Raw genomic sequence first — 19163 nt, forward strand, 5'->3', positions numbered from 1 at the left:
TAAACTTTTTTTCATTAAATAAATATTGAAAAAAAGATTGGTGGGATTCGAACCCACGACCCCCGAATTAAAGCGCTGACGCCTTAACCCACTAGGCCACAGACCTGATATACTTTACATTGGATTCTTAACGTATATAGATGAATGAAATACACAATGACCGCCTACATGAGCAAGACATGTTATCATATATCTGTTATCACTACCAACATATATATTTTTTTTTCTATCAATAAATATTGAAAAAAGGCTTTGGAGAGATTCGAACTCTCGATCTCCGAAGTGACGCTTTAACCCACTAAGCCACAAAGCCGTAATACCAATAGAATGATTCTTAATGTATATAGCTCTATGAATATTATTCTATACTTCTCTTGCGCACGAGGAAGGTACTCGCACGCACGCACATGTCGCAACAATGTTATCATATATCTGTTATCACTAACGTATCATAATATACCATATTATTGTATATATTATTGTGTACACCATATTATTGTACTCGTCTCAGGTCAAATCATATGTATTATAATTATGAATATTTTACATGATGTGGGATGAAATTAACGGAATTACGGTATATCCTCCAAACTGAATTATACCTTCAACACCCCACCTGATAAATTGGATCATTCTCACTTATATGAGATCATTATACCACCCCAAAATAATTTATTCATACCACTAAAATCATTATTAATTTAAATCACATCGTATTCATCTGTCACGACATCAGCATCTATATTTTAATTAATCTTATCTCTGTTTTAATACTTCGCAAATAAACATAAACAGTTCTATTCTTTGTTTTAATTAATTCAAAGAGTCTTTAACTACATAATGGATCCTCAATCATGTAAGAATATTTTATATTATATTATATTATATTATATTATATTATATTATATTATGATACATTTTTTTATTCAGTCAATGAAATATTACATATCGTTTTAAAAAAATCGTTGGGAGAGAAATTAGAAGCAATATGTGGTGTAAATTGCGCTCTATCGGACATGTGCAAGCAATGTAGGATAAAATGGGGTAACTTCTGTAAAAATTATCATTTAGTTAATAGTTCAAAGTGGTTTGAAATTATAAGTCGTAAATTTGGTAAATGTGAAATAGTATGGTTAGTAGATGATATTGCAACATATTCAGCGTTTGATTTTGAAGTGTTATTACGCGAGTTGTATGAGAAAGTGTACAGGATTATTTGCGATAGTGGACATGATTTCTGGAAGAGGAAAATTACTAGAAAAAGCATAACACACAACAAGCCGACTGTCAGCAACAATTATTGGAATAATTTAATTTATAAGATATTAGAATTAAAATGTGAAGAAAATAATATTAATATTACAATAAATAAGTATGATTTACCTATAGAAACAAATAAAATTGTCTACAAAAATGTATTTTTAGATTCCTTAGATATACATTACGATTGTAACAAATTAGCTATTCAGGAAAATCATCGCAATATCAAATTCGGGTCAAGTAAAGATGAAATTTGGGAGTGGTAGAATCTACTTTTTGGAGAGCAGCCGTTGGAAATGGAGAAGAGTTGAACCGTCACGGCTGGATACATATGAAGAGCTTAACCGTTATATGGATACGTATGAATGTTGTACCCATGTTAAAAAAAAAAAATTTTAAAAAATTGTTTGTAATATTATTTAAAATATAATCTTTTAACATTTTTACACGTACACTCTTATTATTATAAATCCCTATTAATATTTATATAATATATCGTTAGATGGTAAAAACGCTATATAGTAATTTCTTAGTGCCATATGTTCACATTTCTTGGTATGTTAGTAACTATTTTTGTACGGCTTCATCGAGTGAAGTGTATTTCGGTTAATCGTCCTTTGTTTCCATCACGTACTCTAGACGCCGCTAGATGGTATACATCACCTATTGTTAACCCAGCGACCTATTCCGACCCGTCTTTCGAAGGGTTGTTGTTGACAATGCACAGGATAATTCCTAGAAATTGTACTGATAAACGATGGTTCCTAAAATAATTGGAAATAACTAGTGATGTACACATTTATCATAGTAAATACCCGATTAATATTTTGGTAACCCACGGCTTGAAATGCTACTCCTACCACAAATGCTCAGATTTCCGGACACTCGCTCCGTTGTCCGCCAAGACATAATCAGTCTGTTCCAGACACCCATACCTGTTGTACGTTTACTCTGCCTTTGCTCTCTCCGTGTTTTCACAGTCCTAACAATTCGCTTTACGCACTCTGTTTAATTTTTCTAAGTGTTTAATTTTTACAAGTGTTTTTCACCTCGTTTTAAATATGTTTAACTGCGATCATTGTCCGTCAGTTTTCAATGCAAAACGTAATTTGACAGCACACCAAAAGAAGCATACGGGTGTACGTTTTCCGTGCACTGTATGCCCATCAACATTCGCTTACAAAACCGGACTCAACAAACATATGAAAAATGGTCATGGTATGTATTAATAATATAAAGTTTTTTTTATACAATATTAATTTATTATATTTCCTAAGGTATCATAAATGTTCCAGCCCACTTAAGACCATTGCCAGCTGCGCCGATCATCGATCAACCTGCTCCAGCTCAAGTCCAGATTGCACCGCAAATATTTGTTCCTGATGTCCCGGCCGGTGGATCGAACATGTTAACCGAAGACGAAATGTGTATGGAAGCCATGGACGAATTTGAGGATACAGGTTAGTTTTATTAGAATTTTTAAAAGACTGAATGATTTTAAACATCTTAAATTATTTTAAACGAATACGTTACATTATTATACGCTTCTATATCAATAGATTTATCACAAGTTACCGTACAACACTCAATGTTTATCAAATACTTAGATTTATTTTATTATTCGACCATTAGATTTTTTAAATTACCTATCGCGAATTATTTGCACGATAACGATAAATATAGTAATATGAATTATTTACGATGACGATAAATATAGTAATATTTTTTTTAAGATGTATCTATATCTTCAGATTTTTAAAAAGACAGATATTATTTTATAAGCTGCAAAGATTTTATTTCTCAGTCGCAGGTTGATTAGATTTTTATTAGATTTATTTATTAGATATTGATATTAGGTATTTTTTATTTTTAAAGATTCTTACACCGTTGCCGTTAACGGGAAACGTGTTTCGACTGCTAACACCACCTCAGCTGTTAGGGCAAAAAAGACGCGTATGGATATGGTGAAGGCCCCCGGATTCGTAGAAATTTTGTCGTCTGCGAGCCGTAAAATCGTGTGGTACTATACCAAAAATATCGGCAATACAATGATTTATTCAGACTTTCTTCGACCCCTCATACCTGAACTAATAAATTTGTTGAAAACTCACGTACAAAAACACGCAATAAAATTTAATTTGAAACTCGAGGCGACATACAACCGTCCCAACGTCCCCAATTCGTCAGAGAACAGGGCGTTCAAGACCTCGGCAGTTGAAATTTACCCTGACAGCGATTTTAGAACGATTGTAGAGAGGGCGTATATCAAGTTAATGAAGGAGAAGGACGAATATATGGGAAGAGGAAGTGGATTTACATTAGAGTCGATCGATGGGCTGTTGCTGGCAGTGTATAAATATACGCCGATGGGCGGATCATCGTACATACAATTACCTGAATATATTGATAGGAAGCGGGGTACCATCAACCCAAAGAATACGGACCAGCATTGTTTTATGTGGGCAATCCTATCAAGGCATGTGACCGGACCAACGGTATGTCGTGTAGAGGGAAATAGATATAGTCAGCATGAGGGGAAATATAATTTTGACGGTATTTCGTTCCCTACACCTCTGTCGGATATATCAAATTTTGAAAAAAATAATATCAATGTAAGTGTTAACGTCTATGGGCTCGATAAGAAATTCCAACCACCTAGAAAATACCCGACATACGAGGTGTACCCGCTGCGAGTAATCAGCGAAGAAAAACCGGACCATTTCGACCTGTTGTTGGTGACAGATGGCGACAACTCGCACTATGTTTACATTTCGAATTTTTCCCGGCTCATACGTAAGCAGAAAACGAGACACAATGGGAGTGTCATTTTTTGTAAAAGGTGCTTCACCAGCTTTGACAACCAAAATTTAAAATTCAAGTTGAGCGGGCAGGAGGCCCTGGACCAACACAAATTGATTTGCGGCGCGCACAAGCCGATACTACCCGAGATGCCGAAGGAGGGGGAGTGTGTTGAGTTCAGGGCGTGGAAAAAAACGGTTAGGCACCCGTTTGTAATTTACGCGGATTTCGAGGCGATCTTGGTGAAGACGGAGGAGAAAAAAGGAGGTAGCACGACAGTTATACAGAGGCATGAGGCGATGAGTTATGGGTTTTTAGTGAAGGCGAGCGAGGACGTGCCGGCGGATTTATTGGAACAACACGAGATACCGGCGGGGCCGGTAATCTATAGAGGAAGTGAAGACAGGACGGACGTGGCGAGGCATTTTGTAGAGTCAATAGTTGAGGTGGCCCATAAAATTGAAAATCTGATGAAGACGAATATAGCGATTATTATGACTGAGGGAGAAGAAAAAACATATCAAGAGTGTAGTACGTGTAATTTATGCAAATGTGTATTAGTCGGGGGCGATAAGGTTAGGGATCATGATCATCTGACGGGCAAATTTAGGCAGACCTTGTGCTCTAGGTGTAACTTAGAGTTGCAACAGCCTAAATTTGTCCCCGTATTTTTTCATAATCTCTCAAACTACGACTCGCACTTCATAATATCTGAACTTGGTTATGATACTCAGACTATCAACGTTATACCGAACAGTGAGGAGAAATATATATCTTTTTCGAAATATATAAATAGTACCTTCACTGTTCGGTTTATCGACTCGTTCAGGTTTATGGCGTCGAGTTTGTCGTCCCTGGCCGAAAATTTAGTTACACCCGAACATGAGAACTTCCGTGAGACAGCTAAACATTTTGTCACCGGAGATATGTCACTCGTGACTCGGAAGGGTGTGTACCCTTACGAGTACACGGATAGTTGGGAGCGGCTGGAAGACAGGAGATTACCGAGGAAGAGGGATTTTTTTAGTACGTTGACGGAGACCAGTATAAAGGAGAGTGACTTTGAGCATGCGAAGGAGGTCTGGGACCACTTTGATTGTGAGACGCTCGGGGATTATAGTGATCTCTACCTAAAAATTGACGTTTTACTACTGGCAGACGTTTTCGAAAACTTTCGTGACGTATGCATGAGGGCGTACAACCTGGACCCTGCTCACTATTATACAGCACCAGGCTTAAGTTTTGACGCCATGCTAAAGTTCACAGGCCAAAAGTTGCAATTGCTACACGATTATGACATGTTGTTGATGTTCGAAAATGGTTAGTATATATATATATATTATTTTTAAAAATGTACATATAATAATCTCATTTATTTTTTATAGGTATACGCGGTGGATTGGTGCAGGCGAGTAAGAGGTATGGAAAGGCGAACAACGAGAAGACTCCGGATTACGACGAGACAAAAGATAAATCGTGGATTATTTATCAGGACTGTAAGTATATTTTTATATCCGTATTATTATTTTCATACTTATTTGTTATTTTTTATAGGTAACAACTTGTATGGATGGGCCATGTCGCAGTACATGCCGTACGGTGGGTTCAACTGGGTTGAACCTACGTTAAACGGTTTGAATGATTTGGACGATACCTCCCCCATAGGACGAGTGTATGAGGTGGATGTGTCGTACCCACGACATTTGCATGATAACCACAATGACTTACCCTTTCTACCGCAAAATAGTGTGCCACATGGATCGAAGGTGCGAAAGTTGATGGCGACGTTCGAGGAGAAAAAAAATTACATAATTCACTATAGGAGCCTGCAGCAGGCCATTAAGAATGGACTAATAGTAGAAAAAGTAAATATTTATATTTTATAAGATTTTAAAACAGATTTTTAACATTTTTCTTATTTTTATAGGTACATAGAGTGATACAATTTAACCAGTCTAACTGGCTGGCTAAATATATTGAGTTGAACACCGAGATGAGGAAGAAGGCGAGGAATGATTTTGAAAAGGACTTTTTTAAATTAATGAACAACGCTGTATTTGGTAAGTCACTAATACTATGTATTAAACATTTTTACTGATATTTTTTTAATTTTCTAGGGAAGACTATGCAGTCTAAAAGAAAGGAGATGAAGATGGAGTTAGTGTCGTGTGAGAGGAGGTTACAAAAATTAATCAACAAGAGTACATTTAAACACTGTACCAATTATAACGAAAACCTAAACGCTGTCGCACTGGAGAATAAAATTATTAAATTTGATAAACCTATATATATTGGTAAATATACTTTTTTACCACTTTTATCATTTATTAACACATTTTATTATTTACAGGATTCGCTGTACTGGATGTATCAAAAACGCTAATGTATGAGTACCATTATGATGTCATGCAGAGGCACTATGGAGACAAAATTAAATTAATGTACACTGATACAGGTAAATATATTAAAACTATACTCATGTATATAATATATTAATTTAACATTATTTTTACTAGATTCATTGATTTACCACATACAAACGGATGATTTTTATGCAGACTTGGCGACCAACCATAACTTGTTGGACCGGATGGACACTGCTAACCTGCCCACTGACCATCCGTGTTATGTGGCAGGAAGGAAGAAGACCCCCGGTTACTTCTCCGATGAGGTAAACGGAAATGTTATTAGCGACTTCTGTGCGTTGAGAGCAAAATCCTACGCTTTCAACGTATATACTGGACCGGAGGACAGACTTGGTGGTGAAAAGATCAAGGCGAAGGGGATAAGAGGTCATGTGGTTAAAAACCACATGACTCTTGAGGATCATAGGAAGTGTCTGTTTGACGAAGAAGGATTAGAATTGTATAGGGAAAACATATCAATACGGTCATTCAACCATCAACTCATGACCATAAAGACAAAAAAATTAACTTACAATAGCTATGACGATAAGAGGGTGGTGTTAGAAGATAAAGTCAACACACTAGCACATGGACACTATAGTATAGAGTAAGTTATTACAAACATATATATTTAAATTATTTTACTAATATTTCTTATTTTTATAGGGAAGATGACATATGGCCAGAGCTTGAGGAAGATGGAGGGAACTGGAACGATGAGGAAAAAGAATTGATGAGAGAGCTACTACAATGTATAACTTAATTTATATATTTTCTGTTAATTAGTTTTATTGTAAATGTTAAATAGTTTTATTGTAAATGTTAAATAGTTTTACTGTAAATGTTATATAGTTTTATTGTAAATATTAGATGTTATATAGTTTGTTTTATATTGTAAATATTATCATGTTACTTGAGATAGATTAATATATATATATTTCTACCTTTTTAATATTTAGTTTGTTTCACATAAACTTGAAATTATTGTAAATACTATGTACGTATAACCATGATATAAGTTGGATTATTATGTTTCATTGCAATATTAGACCTTTATATTGTAAATGTAAGTGTAGTTTGTAAATGTAAGTGTAGTTTGTAAAATAGTAGTGTATAAACTTGTAATATTTTTTTTTATTTTATATTTTAAATATCCGTGTATAATTTTATAGTGTCAAATTGCTAGATATTTAAGTTAGTTTAATATATTTCATGTATTATTTTATAAATATCCTTGTATAATTTTATAATGTATAATAGCTAGATATTTTATGTATTATTTTATATTGTATGCTTTATAAATATCCAGGTATAATTTTATAATGTATAATTGTTAGATATTTAAGTTTTTTTCCTGTATAAATGTTTATAATCATTTTTTTCTGTTTCAGGTAGATGGAAGCCAATATATTTAAAAAAAACCTTGTAAATGTTAACATATATATAAATGTATGTAAATGTTAACATATATATAAATGTATGTATGTTAGTATATAAATTAAAAAAACAATGTTAAAATATAATTATGTTTATTAAATAAAATGTATACATTCACAATTTTTTAAGAATTATTTATAAACCATTTCCTTATAGCAAATACTTTATAGAATGTACATTGTTTTGGATTAAATTCCATATGAAAAATACAACAAGGTAGAGTTTCATCGTCACATAATTGATCCAAACGTGGGCATCCAAGGTCTTCGATGTTGATTAGTACGACTTGAGGTATAAATTCTGTAAGCAGCTGTTTTTTCTGTTCACCTTTGACGTAAATGCATGAGAACTTTAAAGAGTTTAATATTCTACTTAGTTCTTCATACTCAATATCACCATATTCTATAGTAAGTTTATGATAGTTATGTTCCAACCACTTATTAGTTTTTCGACTCTTGTTGTCCTGCTTAGATTTAGAATTTTTAAAAATCCAGTGTTGGTTCGCCCATGTTTCAGTGTCGACTATAGATAATTCTTTAATAAAATATTTATTGCCTGCTCCAAGAACGCATTGCATGTCTGCGATGGCCGACGACATAATTTCAGGTTTATATAACACTGGCAAAAGACTACCAAACACGATGGTGTATACAGCTCGACTGAAATTATATATACCGTATGACTCTAACCAACTATTTTATTTTGTGTAAAATCAAGTTTTCATAATATTTTTGCCTTCAAGGATTAACAAACGTGAATTTAATTCTGAAATATATGTTCCGTGATTCGGCAATGAATTTTCATCAAATATTCCGGTTATACGATTTATTTCATCTTTTAATTGGGCCACGTCTTGCCCCCGGATAGCGATCGCTGTACTGTTGTCAGCACAGTCATTAATTAGCTGCGACATACGATTTTCACAATTTAATAAAGACTTATTACTTGATTGTATATTATTTTCAAGCAATTGTATCTTATCACTTAGATTAACAATATTATTCTTCAAAGTTTCGATTTCTTTCTGTTGGAGTTTCACGTCATTTAGTATCGTTTTGTTACTTGACTGAATATCTGATATAATTCTTTTAGCATCGCTCGCCTGAGAACTACCGAACACGTTCATAGTTATAAAACGACTGACACTATTTTTTAACATCACGTGTATTTATCCAACTATTGTGTGTATTATCGAATCCTAACCACTTGACGTACATTTGATTATGTTTTTTACGTATAATTTTTTCAATTAAATATTCGTTTGGGAAATTGGTCTTGTATATTTCTTCAGAGTAAAAACAACCGGCTATAGGTTTACCCATATAATCTTGTAGTTGATAAGTAACGGGTAATGTTTTATTTATTTTGATAATCTCGAATATTTCCGTAGACCAGTTTGGTAAATAACCTTTTGTGAACACGCCCTTTTGTGTACTTATTCGAACGTTATCGCCAACTTTAAACTTATTTTTTACAGTATTAATTTCACAATGTTTTATTACCACCGAAGCGGGGTTGGAATCTGCTTGTATTGGTGTCATTCCTATAGTCCTATGGTATGAATTATTGTATTCGTCAAGTAACTTTGGTAAAATTGAAACCCATTCATGAGAGCCACGGGCAGTGAACTCCTTATACATTTTTCCCTTCAAAGTACGATTGAACCTCTCTGCTATGCTGGCCTTTAGAATACTGAAAGTTGAATATTTGTGTATGCCATACTTGGTCATCAAAGCGTCGAATGTGGTGTTGTAAAATTCTTTTCCGTTATCGAGTTGTAAAAGTTTCGGCGAACGATCAAGTAATATTGTAGACATTGCACTAGTAACTTCTTTACCTGTCTTAGACTTTAACGGTTTCGCCCAAGAAAATTTTGTAAAACAATCAATCACAACCAGGAAGTATTTGTAACCACCATTTACTTTTGAATATGGTATCATTTCAACCAAGTCAGCTTGCCATAAATCATTTTTTCCATAGACGTTAACTCGACGCCTAGTGAAATTTTTCCTTGCTGGTTTGTGAAGTTCGTTAGCGATTTCCCGTTTAGACATCGGGAATTCGCTTTATTAGTCCGGCCTCGTGTAATTCGTTGAAAATCGATATTATTTCGTTTGAAACGCTTGTATTGCCAGCTGCTTTTGACGCGAGAAGCAGACGTAATCGATCAACCAACTCGTTTGGATTATCCCAATACACTAAGTTATTTTTCTGTAATTTCATAGACAGCTCGCCACCCGAGGGGAATAATTTACTAATAATTGTTGAATATTTAGTACCACCCTTTTTTATTTTATTTCCATCTGCGGATAAATGTACCGATGTTTGAGTTAATATTGATTTATACTCATCTAAATCGTTGTCGGTAAAAATAAGTGGATTTTTTAAAAATAATAACTGATTAAGACCCGACGTAGATGGGTAAACAGTACCGTCAATAAGTATAGTGTTTTCTATAAATTTTACTTCTTTTTTACCCAAGATAATATGTCCGTTTGGAAGTTTTTTCGGACCATAGATCTTATCCAAGTCTGTAGACTGAAACCAATTTTCAATTTCTTGTTGATTGTAGTCCAAAATCGAGGATTTATTGGCAATATTTTCTTTGTTCAATCGAGGTTTATTCGATATTTTAGTTAAAGGATCGATTATTGGTTTTAATGTCTGTGTCATTAATTGTTGAACATTATCTGATCCGGTTTTTAATGCGATATATTTACGTTTAATACTTTCCTTAGCTTTAACTAGCTCATCTAACACAGTAGTTGCTTCCGTCATGACTACGTTTTAAATGATAATATTTATTAGTTGCTTCATCTTATATAACTACAAAAGTATCAAACCCAAAACGATATCGTCCGTTATCACGTTCGCTATCTTTACAAATAACAACAAATGTAAACCTGTCACGGTTCCAACATGTTATACAGAAATGTTTAAATTGTGTATATGACATATCGCCCGAACAGTGCTCGTTGTATACATGTTTTAAATTTGTTTCGTCCTGTTTAAATAATACTATTAAATTCGCGTTGTCACGTATCAGCTGTTTTGGTACTTTTGAATAACTCTGGGCCAGATAGAATATATCTATTTTATTGTGGCGACCTCGAGAAAAATAATCTCTTATAACGTTTTGGTGTTCACCAATAACATCGTCCAAGATAAAAATTGAATTTGGTAAAACTTTCTCGGGTGGAATTACTTTATCATTCTCGAAAAAGGTAAAAATGTTCATACCGTCTATTCCATCAATAATACGTTTTAATAATTTATATTTAGGTTGTTCCAGCGTCTTGGAGTATATGTAAACGTTTTCAAATCGTAAACCGTTTTCATCGACTAGTAGAAAATACATCAGATTGGTCTTACCACACCCCGAGCTGCCAAGTACCAACGACCTTATCGTATTTGGAAAAAGCTCTCCATGTCTCTGTTGAATTGTCTCGGGAGAATCAATATTATAAATTCGAAGTTTTTTCTCTTGTTCGATAAAGCGCATTTTTTTTTTAAATTGTTCACTATAAATATAGGTGCTATGTTAGCGATAGCGTCACACGATGTCTCCTGTTCGTAAGCGAAACAACAATAAAGGCTCCGGTCTTATTAACTCTGTTATAAATCATTTACCCGTGGAATTACATTTACCTGGTTATAGGTAAGTCGCTACAATATATTTTGAATAATAAATCGGTTTTAAATTTTGTGATTAATTGTTTTTAGATTTGCCGGTCCCGGAACCAAATTGAAACAAAGATTAGCACGAGGAGAACGTGGTATAAACAGACTTGACGAGTTGGCCAGAGCGCACGATATCGCATACGAGGAAAGTAATTTACTAACTGATCGACATAGAGCAGACGAAGTATTAGAAAATCAGGCTTGGGAAGTGTTTAAATCTAAAAACACAGGTATCAAAGAAAAAGCGGCGTCTTGGCTAGTCACTACAGCCATGAAAGTCAAACGTAAGCTTGGAGCTGGTTGCGGATTTAAACAAATGGTTTTGGCTGCTAAAAATTCCATCAAAAATAAAATGAACGAAAATAATATAACAAAATTAGTAAGAACATGTCTGTCAGCTGCGAAAAAAATTAAAAAGAATAAAAATAAGAAAACTAAAACACCGAGAATTATACCAATACCGAAAAAAGGTGGTGTTCTACCTTTAATTCCTATTTTCGCTGGTTTATCAGCATTAGGCGCGCTTACCGGTGGAGTAGGTAATATAGTAAAAGTCGTGAAAGAATTAAATTCTGGAAAAAGCACACCTATTCATTTAGGCAAAGGATTATATCTTACTCCTCACAAGGGTAGTTCTTATAAAATCGTAAAAGGTAAAGGTTTATACCTAGCACCACACAAGGGCGGCTCGGTTAAAAAATCAAGGTCAAAAAACTAATTTCTACGTTACCCGATAGAGCGTTGTACGATTATGAGATTATAAAATACGCTGACATGTCGAAAATTCCTCATTTCATCGGTGTATTTGCTAGAGACAAGTTACCTCGACGAGCAAAACATCAAGAGTCAGCTGTAGTTAATTTAGACATCGAAAACGGTACAGGTACTCATTGGGTAGCGTATAAGAAAATCGGAAAACAAGTTAAATATTATGATAGTTATGGAAATTTAACGCCACCGCTAGAATTACAGAAATATTTCAACGGTTGCAATATCGAATATAACTACGAGAGACATCAGAAATATAACACAACAAACTGTGGTCATCTGTGCTTAAAATTTTTATCATGTATACTATAACGTTAACCGGCAACTCTAGCGAATTGTCATGTGACTTTTTTCCACCGATAGAAGTCAGTAAAAATGCAAAAATCTGTCTGTTAGGTTTTCAAACGAATAATTCTATTCCTAACGTAAACGAAAAATGTAATAAAATATGCTTCACATACAGTAATGATAACAATATGAATAGCGACAGCTATGTAATACCTACCGGCTCTTATGAGTTGAATGAAATTGAAGCAGCTATAAAACGTGTATTGCATAATACAGATACTTTATTCGAGTTGAGAGCAGATAATAATACACTAAAATGTACAATGTTTTGTAGTGAAACTGTAGATTTTCGTATGACTGATAGTATAGGACAGTTGTTGGGGTTCAAAAATCGTAAATATGCTGCTAATGTCAAACACGAATCAGATACGTTGGTCAATATTACCAAGACAAACTGTATATATATCGATTCAAATCTAGTTACGGGTTCATTCGTCAACGGTAAGCAGTGCCATACAATCCACGAGTTCTATCCGAATGTTCCTCCGGGCTATAAAATAATAGAGGTACCAACACATTTGGTTTTTTACTCCATTAATTCTACATCTATAACACACGCAAGTATAATTTTAAAAAATCAGGACGACGAGTTGATCGATCTACGGGGTGAACCGCTATCAATACGATTATTAATTCAAGACTCGTGATGGGGCTTCAATTTTATAATATAAATAGACCTGTATATGAAAAACCCGTTAGTCGTGTTAAAAACACTAACAAGGTAACAACTCCGAAGAAGAAAAAATATTCGAGACGAAAACAGACTAGACATAGTCTAACACCTGACAATTTGGTTTTTCTACGCTCGATTAACGTCATTTAATATGGACGACACATATTTAGACGTGACGGCTGGATACATCGATGATTGTAAAATAACTCAAATCGACTATCATTCTTTTTTACCGTATTCAACATCGGCTCTTTCTAATAATGATGAGGTGCGTATTGCTTTACATAACACAGAGTCTTATACACTACCGTGCGAGAGTTATATTTACATCGAGGGAACAATAACCAAACCTTCAGAAATAACTGACGAGATTAGATTTATAAACAACGGACTGGCATTTCTTTTCTCCGAAATGAAATATGAAATAAACGGAAATCAAATTCAGAAACTCGTCAATCCGGGTATATCGACCACATTAAAAGGATATTGTTCGTACAATAAAACAAATATTTCCTCACACCAAAACGCTGCCTGGGATAGTGATTTTAAAAATGTTAATAAAGATTTTATTGATAGTGGTAATTTTAACGGATGTATTAATCTTAAACATTTGTTTGGTTTTTGTGAAGATTATAAGCGAATTTTAATAAACTGTAGCCAGCAACTCATATTAAATAGAGCTTCGATTGATATGAATGCCATCAAACAGTATAAAAATAATGAAGCTGTCGTAGACGCTCCTAAACTAAAAGACGCTAAAATAAACATAACAAAAATATTGTGGCGGATGCCTATAGTGAGAGTTAGCGATAGAGAAAAAATTCGACTGTTGAAAGTAGTCAACAGTCAAAAACCCCTGACATGTACGTTCAGGTCGTGGGAACTGTGTGAATACCCATTTTTACCTCAAAACACTTCACATTCGTGGAAAGTAAAGACATCCAACAAGTTGGAAAAACCTCGATATGTTATAATCGGATTTCAAACTGATAGGAAAAATAGCACAAGTAAAGCAATGTCATACTTCGATCATTGTAAAATTAAAAACTTGAAAGTCTATTTAAACTCCGAAGTATTTCCATATGAAGATTTTCAAAGTGACTTTAACAAGAATAAGATGGCGACATTATACCGCGCGTATGCAGAGTTCCAAAAATCTTACTACGGTCACGACGATGTAACACCTCTAATGAACCGATCAGAATTCAAAAATCACTCTCCAATCATAGTTGTTGACATGAGCCGACAGAACGACAACGTGAAAATGTCAACTGTTGACCTCAGAATTGAACTAGAAGCTGATGAGGCGTTTCCAGCTTCCACTTCCGCATATTGTTTAATATTACATGACCAAATTATTACTTATAATCCATTTAACGGAGAAGTAAGAACCTTGTAAATATTTAGTGTAAATACTTTTTTATAAACCTTAATATTTTATTGTAAACCTTAATATTTATTGTAAACCTTAATATTAATAAATGAAAATACTTTTTTATATATCACGCTTGTTTTTATTTCACATAAATTATTTTACACATATTAAAATAGACGCGGTTTAACATTGCGTACTGGTTTTGGGTGTTCAGCGAATGTTGAAGGAGATCGTTTTTGTGTTGGCACTGCATGTTCGATGTAAGCCGGCGGTGAATAAAATAGATTGTAGAAATCTGGTCCATCGTTTACGTCGACCGATTGTTGATTAGAAATCTCGGTTGGGCCGTCAATATAATCTAGTGGCTGGGAAAAAAAAAATATAAAATTAATATTGTTTTTATTTTTAAAAATATGATTATATAAATTACCTTTAACTGTATAAGTGATTCGTCTTGCTCGTTGAATATATCGCCGACCGGTGAATAGCTTGGCGACGTTGGGGGACCCATCTCAACATTCTGTAACTAAAATAGAATTGTATTAAATATTTTTTCTACATGTAATATTATTATATTTATGAATTACCTTATTTAGCACAGATTCTGCTAGTGGTTTAGCTGCACATATTTGTATTTGGTGTGCCAGGTTTGGAAGAGATTTGATGACTCTATCGTCTTCCACGTTTTTAATGTATGTTGTCATCTCATTCAAATTTATCGGTGGTGACTCCATCTGTAAACATTTCTCGTGTAGGTATATTACGAACTCCTCGCTCTGGCTTTGAATTAATGGCGTGCTGTAAACTTCTTTTCGTATAATACTTTCTGTAATGCTCCGCTCCAGATATTGTAGTTGAATAAGATCTGCTCGGTTCAGTAGAACTCTACAACCGTCTCGGGTTTTAGACTCAATCACAAGCACATTTTCCCCGGTATAGACCATACTTGATAGTTTCACTATCTCGTCTTCGAAAAATATAACGCGTTTATATTTCTGCGGCGTATCCAGTATAAAAGACAGGATATGCCCCATATAAGAAAATATTTTTTTTAAAAAGACTGGAGTAATATGAACGTATCTCGGTGAAGTTAATATATTTACAACGACCTGGTATTTTTCATCTGGTAGAATACCGACTTGTATAAATTTGCGACTCGCAAAGTCAAGTGTGAAGCTTGTGGCTTCAATGAGTTCAGCCGGTGACGATGGTGGCACATAAGTGTAGGTCTTCTTCTTATATAATGCTGCGTTGTCTTCAATTGAACCAGCCATGTTTTTAAAAATCGTTTTAAAATAATAATCACTTGAAAATTTAAAAGACTTGAATAAACTAAGTATCGCGGAGTAGAATCGTAAGTGTGAAAGACTGAAGACAGACTGATTGAATATCGACTCTTGGAGAGTCAAATGTCTATCGAATTGAGACAATATTCGTTGGGAGAAAAAATATTAGGTGGGGGTGAACCCCCCAATAACAAAGGATGAAGACATCTGTTCACATGACTCATACTTTAAGGTGGATATATGGACAAAGGGTTCATATATTATGGGTTTTTCTTTACAAATCTAATGACAATGGATAACAGACCTGTAGCAACATGCTAAGGAATGCTGTTTCCCCACAAATGTATTATTATGATTTGGCCTGAGACGAGTACAATAATATGGTATATTATGATACGTTAGTGATAACAGATATATGATAACATTGTTGCGACATGTGCGTGCGTGCGAGTACCTTCCTCGTGCGCAAGAGAAGTATAGAATAATATTCATAGAGCTATATACATTAAGAATCATTCTATTGGTATTACGGCTTTGTGGCTTAGTGGGTTAAGGCGTCAGCGCTTTAACTCAGGGGTCGTGGGTTCGAATCCCACCAATCTTTTTTTCAATATTTATTTAATGAAAAAAAGTTTACAATAATATACACAATAATATGGTGTGTACAATAATATGGTATTTCGGCCACGTGATGAGGCGGGGTTGGCCAGCAGGTGGGGTGGGGAGGGCCAGCAAAGATCAGGGGGTGAGGAGGTGTATGAGGTGGGGTGGGGTAAATATACGTCGCGTACGTGCGCGATCGGGCGGCGGTGATGACGATGGTGAATGGCGAGGGCGAGGGCGAGTGGATCAGGGGGCGAGTGGATCAGGGGGCGAGGGCGAGGGCGAGTGGATCAGGGGGCGAGTGGATCAGGGGGCGAGTGGATCAGGGGGCGAGGGCGAGGGCGAGTGGATCAGGGGGCGAGTGGATCAGCAAGGATCAGTGGATCAGGGGGCGAGCCTTCTGAACTCTCTATTATATACTACTTATATATTATATATATATATATATTATGTATATTTTAATATACTAATATAAGCAAAATATGCGTGTGTACCGTATATTATACGCATATTGTTATTACTCCGTCTGCACGCCACGAACGTATATTATTTTTAACTATTCCCTAAGGATGTGTTCTGATTAAATAATAAACACTATAAAATATCGTAGAACGTCCGAGTACTTAAAACTTATCAGTTATCGCGAGTTGTTGAAAAAAATCCCTACGCAGGTCTCGTAGGTGTAATATCCAACGTGTTTGAACTTAGCAGACTTCTCGGTTGCGACGACTTTATTACAACGTTCATTATCATAATAATATCTATATCTATATCTATATATATATATATATAAAAATAAGTGTACATTTTGAATAAATTTTATAACTCAAGATCCACCAAACCGATTTCGATGAAAATTTCAGGGCATATTAAAATTGATATGAAGGTGGTTTCTGTGAAGTTTGTACGCTGTTCGATAAGTGGTTCCTGGAGTTATGGCCTCTTAAGTGCACACCTGGCCAAAAACAACAACAACGTCTATACAATTATTTTTATTTATAATATATATAACCCATAGCAACCATTAAAAAACAAAAATTTCTATCATAAACCTCAAAATTCCTGTTTTAGCACCTACCGTGGCTGATCACTACCCTTTTTATATTAGCCTATGACACTCACAAAGAATGTGGCTTTGTATTGGTGAAAGAATTTTCGAAATCGGTTCAGTAGTTTCGGAGTTTATCCCGAACATACAAATAAACGCTATAATTTTATAAGAAGAAGAAGATTTAGAAAGTTTCAAATTTGTTTTTTTTTATTCATCTGATTTTAGTGCGGTTGCGTTAGGCTTTTGTATTAATTGATTATATTAATACTCCGTAGGTGGAATTAAGTAAAAATGACAAACTTGGTACAATTTTGATACTTTAGAGTTAAATCATACACTTACGTACAAACAGCACGGGGTCAGCGATCTACCGCAGGTAGATTGCCTACCTGATAATATACTGCTGTGAATCAGAATTTTTATTCCGGGCAACAGAAAAGTTAAGATAAATTTTGAACACCATACACCATACACCGAATTTTAAATAACGAATTGAACAAAGTTTGAGTCATATGGAATTGGTACATTTAACGGGCAACGAAGTGCCAGCGGGATCAGCTAGTTATCTATATTATATAATTATTGGGGCATTCAGACATTGAGTTAATATTTTCTTCTACTGTACCTACTGCACATATAACGGCATTTGAGCAGAATATCGCCCTCGTGTGTACGTTATACCCATTTATAACGTTATTATGATATACACAGTGTATTATGTAAATATGTAATATGTGACTGCGGCGTGTATACCTTTTTTTTTTATTATAATATAATTAGGATTTATCGAGTGGTAATTACAATTTGTTTTGTTATTTATTATATAGGTACAACTACAATGCATTGCATCTTTATCACAAGTGTTATGATAATTTTATGATCGTATCTGTGAGCCCGATATTCCATAATAGAGACGTACATAATATAGTTAAACATATATATATATAACACACACACACTTTGTCCACAGAGTATCTTATAATATATTATATAGTCGTCGCCGTCGTCGTCGGCGGCTATGGTACCGCCGAAATAAATCGTGTGTTACCTACGCCTGATAGACACACGGAAATGTTTTCTTATTTACAATACCGTGTAATTTATATTTAATTCGGCGTGTCTTATTATATAAACGCGGTAACGACGACGTAGGTATATAAACCGGGGAGATGAAAATATATATAATATTATACACACTTAACGGACGGTTATTACGTCTGTAGCCAGCCACCCTGCCGGGTGTTGTGCACGTGGGACACACACGTCTATATAAATAATTATATTATGTATTAGGCGATGCTGGTCGGTATATATAATATTATTATTATACACTGCTGCAGCAGTCTCGTCGCGGGCGACGACGGCGATGAAAATAATAATAATAATAAAAAAATAATAATAATATCATCATTATTATCTCGTCGTGCTGACGGTTTCGCATCGTCCAAACGAGACGAAAAAACAAACATCGGTGAGA

The 19163-nt window shown here is 34.6% G+C and overlaps 4 protein-coding genes across 4 annotated transcripts; 2 read left to right on the plus strand and 2 right to left on the minus strand.

Annotated features, from left to right (window-relative positions):
* Nucleotides 1-2321: 2321 nt before the first annotated feature.
* Nucleotides 2322-7244, plus strand: LOC132943311 (uncharacterized). The gene is made up of 10 exons (XM_061012248.1): nt 2322-2478; nt 2538-2720; nt 3136-5379; nt 5445-5555; nt 5614-5924; nt 5987-6119; nt 6177-6353; nt 6410-6514; nt 6576-7071; nt 7131-7244. Exons 1-10 carry the CDS (start codon nt 2322-2324, stop codon nt 7225-7227), a joined length of 4014 nt encoding a protein of 1337 aa, XP_060868231.1. The 3' UTR covers nt 7228-7244.
* Nucleotides 7245-7638: 394 nt separating this feature from the next.
* Nucleotides 7639-9955, minus strand: LOC132942800 (uncharacterized). Its single transcript, XM_061011447.1, has 4 exons — nt 9404-9955; nt 8651-8805; nt 8112-8560; nt 7639-7646 (listed from the first exon to the last, which is right to left on the minus strand). Exons 1-4 carry the CDS (start codon nt 9953-9955, stop codon nt 7639-7641), a joined length of 1164 nt encoding a protein of 387 aa, XP_060867430.1.
* A 3567-nt stretch (nt 9956-13522) lies between these two features.
* On the plus strand, nt 13523-14711 carry LOC132942801 (uncharacterized). The gene is made up of 2 exons (XM_061011448.1): nt 13523-14629; nt 14688-14711. The coding sequence occupies exons 1-2, from the start codon at nt 13523-13525 to the stop codon at nt 14709-14711; spliced, it is 1131 nt and encodes a 376-aa protein (XP_060867431.1).
* Nucleotides 14712-15288: 577 nt separating this feature from the next.
* Nucleotides 15289-16087, minus strand: LOC132943963 (uncharacterized). Its single transcript, XM_061013142.1, has one exon. It carries the CDS (start codon nt 16018-16020, stop codon nt 15289-15291), a length of 732 nt encoding a protein of 243 aa, XP_060869125.1. The 5' UTR covers nt 16021-16087.
* Between the last annotated feature and the right edge of the window lie 3076 nt (nt 16088-19163).

This window comes from Metopolophium dirhodum, chromosome 4, assembly GCF_019925205.1.
Source record: "Metopolophium dirhodum isolate CAU chromosome 4, ASM1992520v1, whole genome shotgun sequence".
NCBI classification, from domain to species: domain Eukaryota; kingdom Metazoa; phylum Arthropoda; class Insecta; order Hemiptera; family Aphididae; genus Metopolophium; species Metopolophium dirhodum.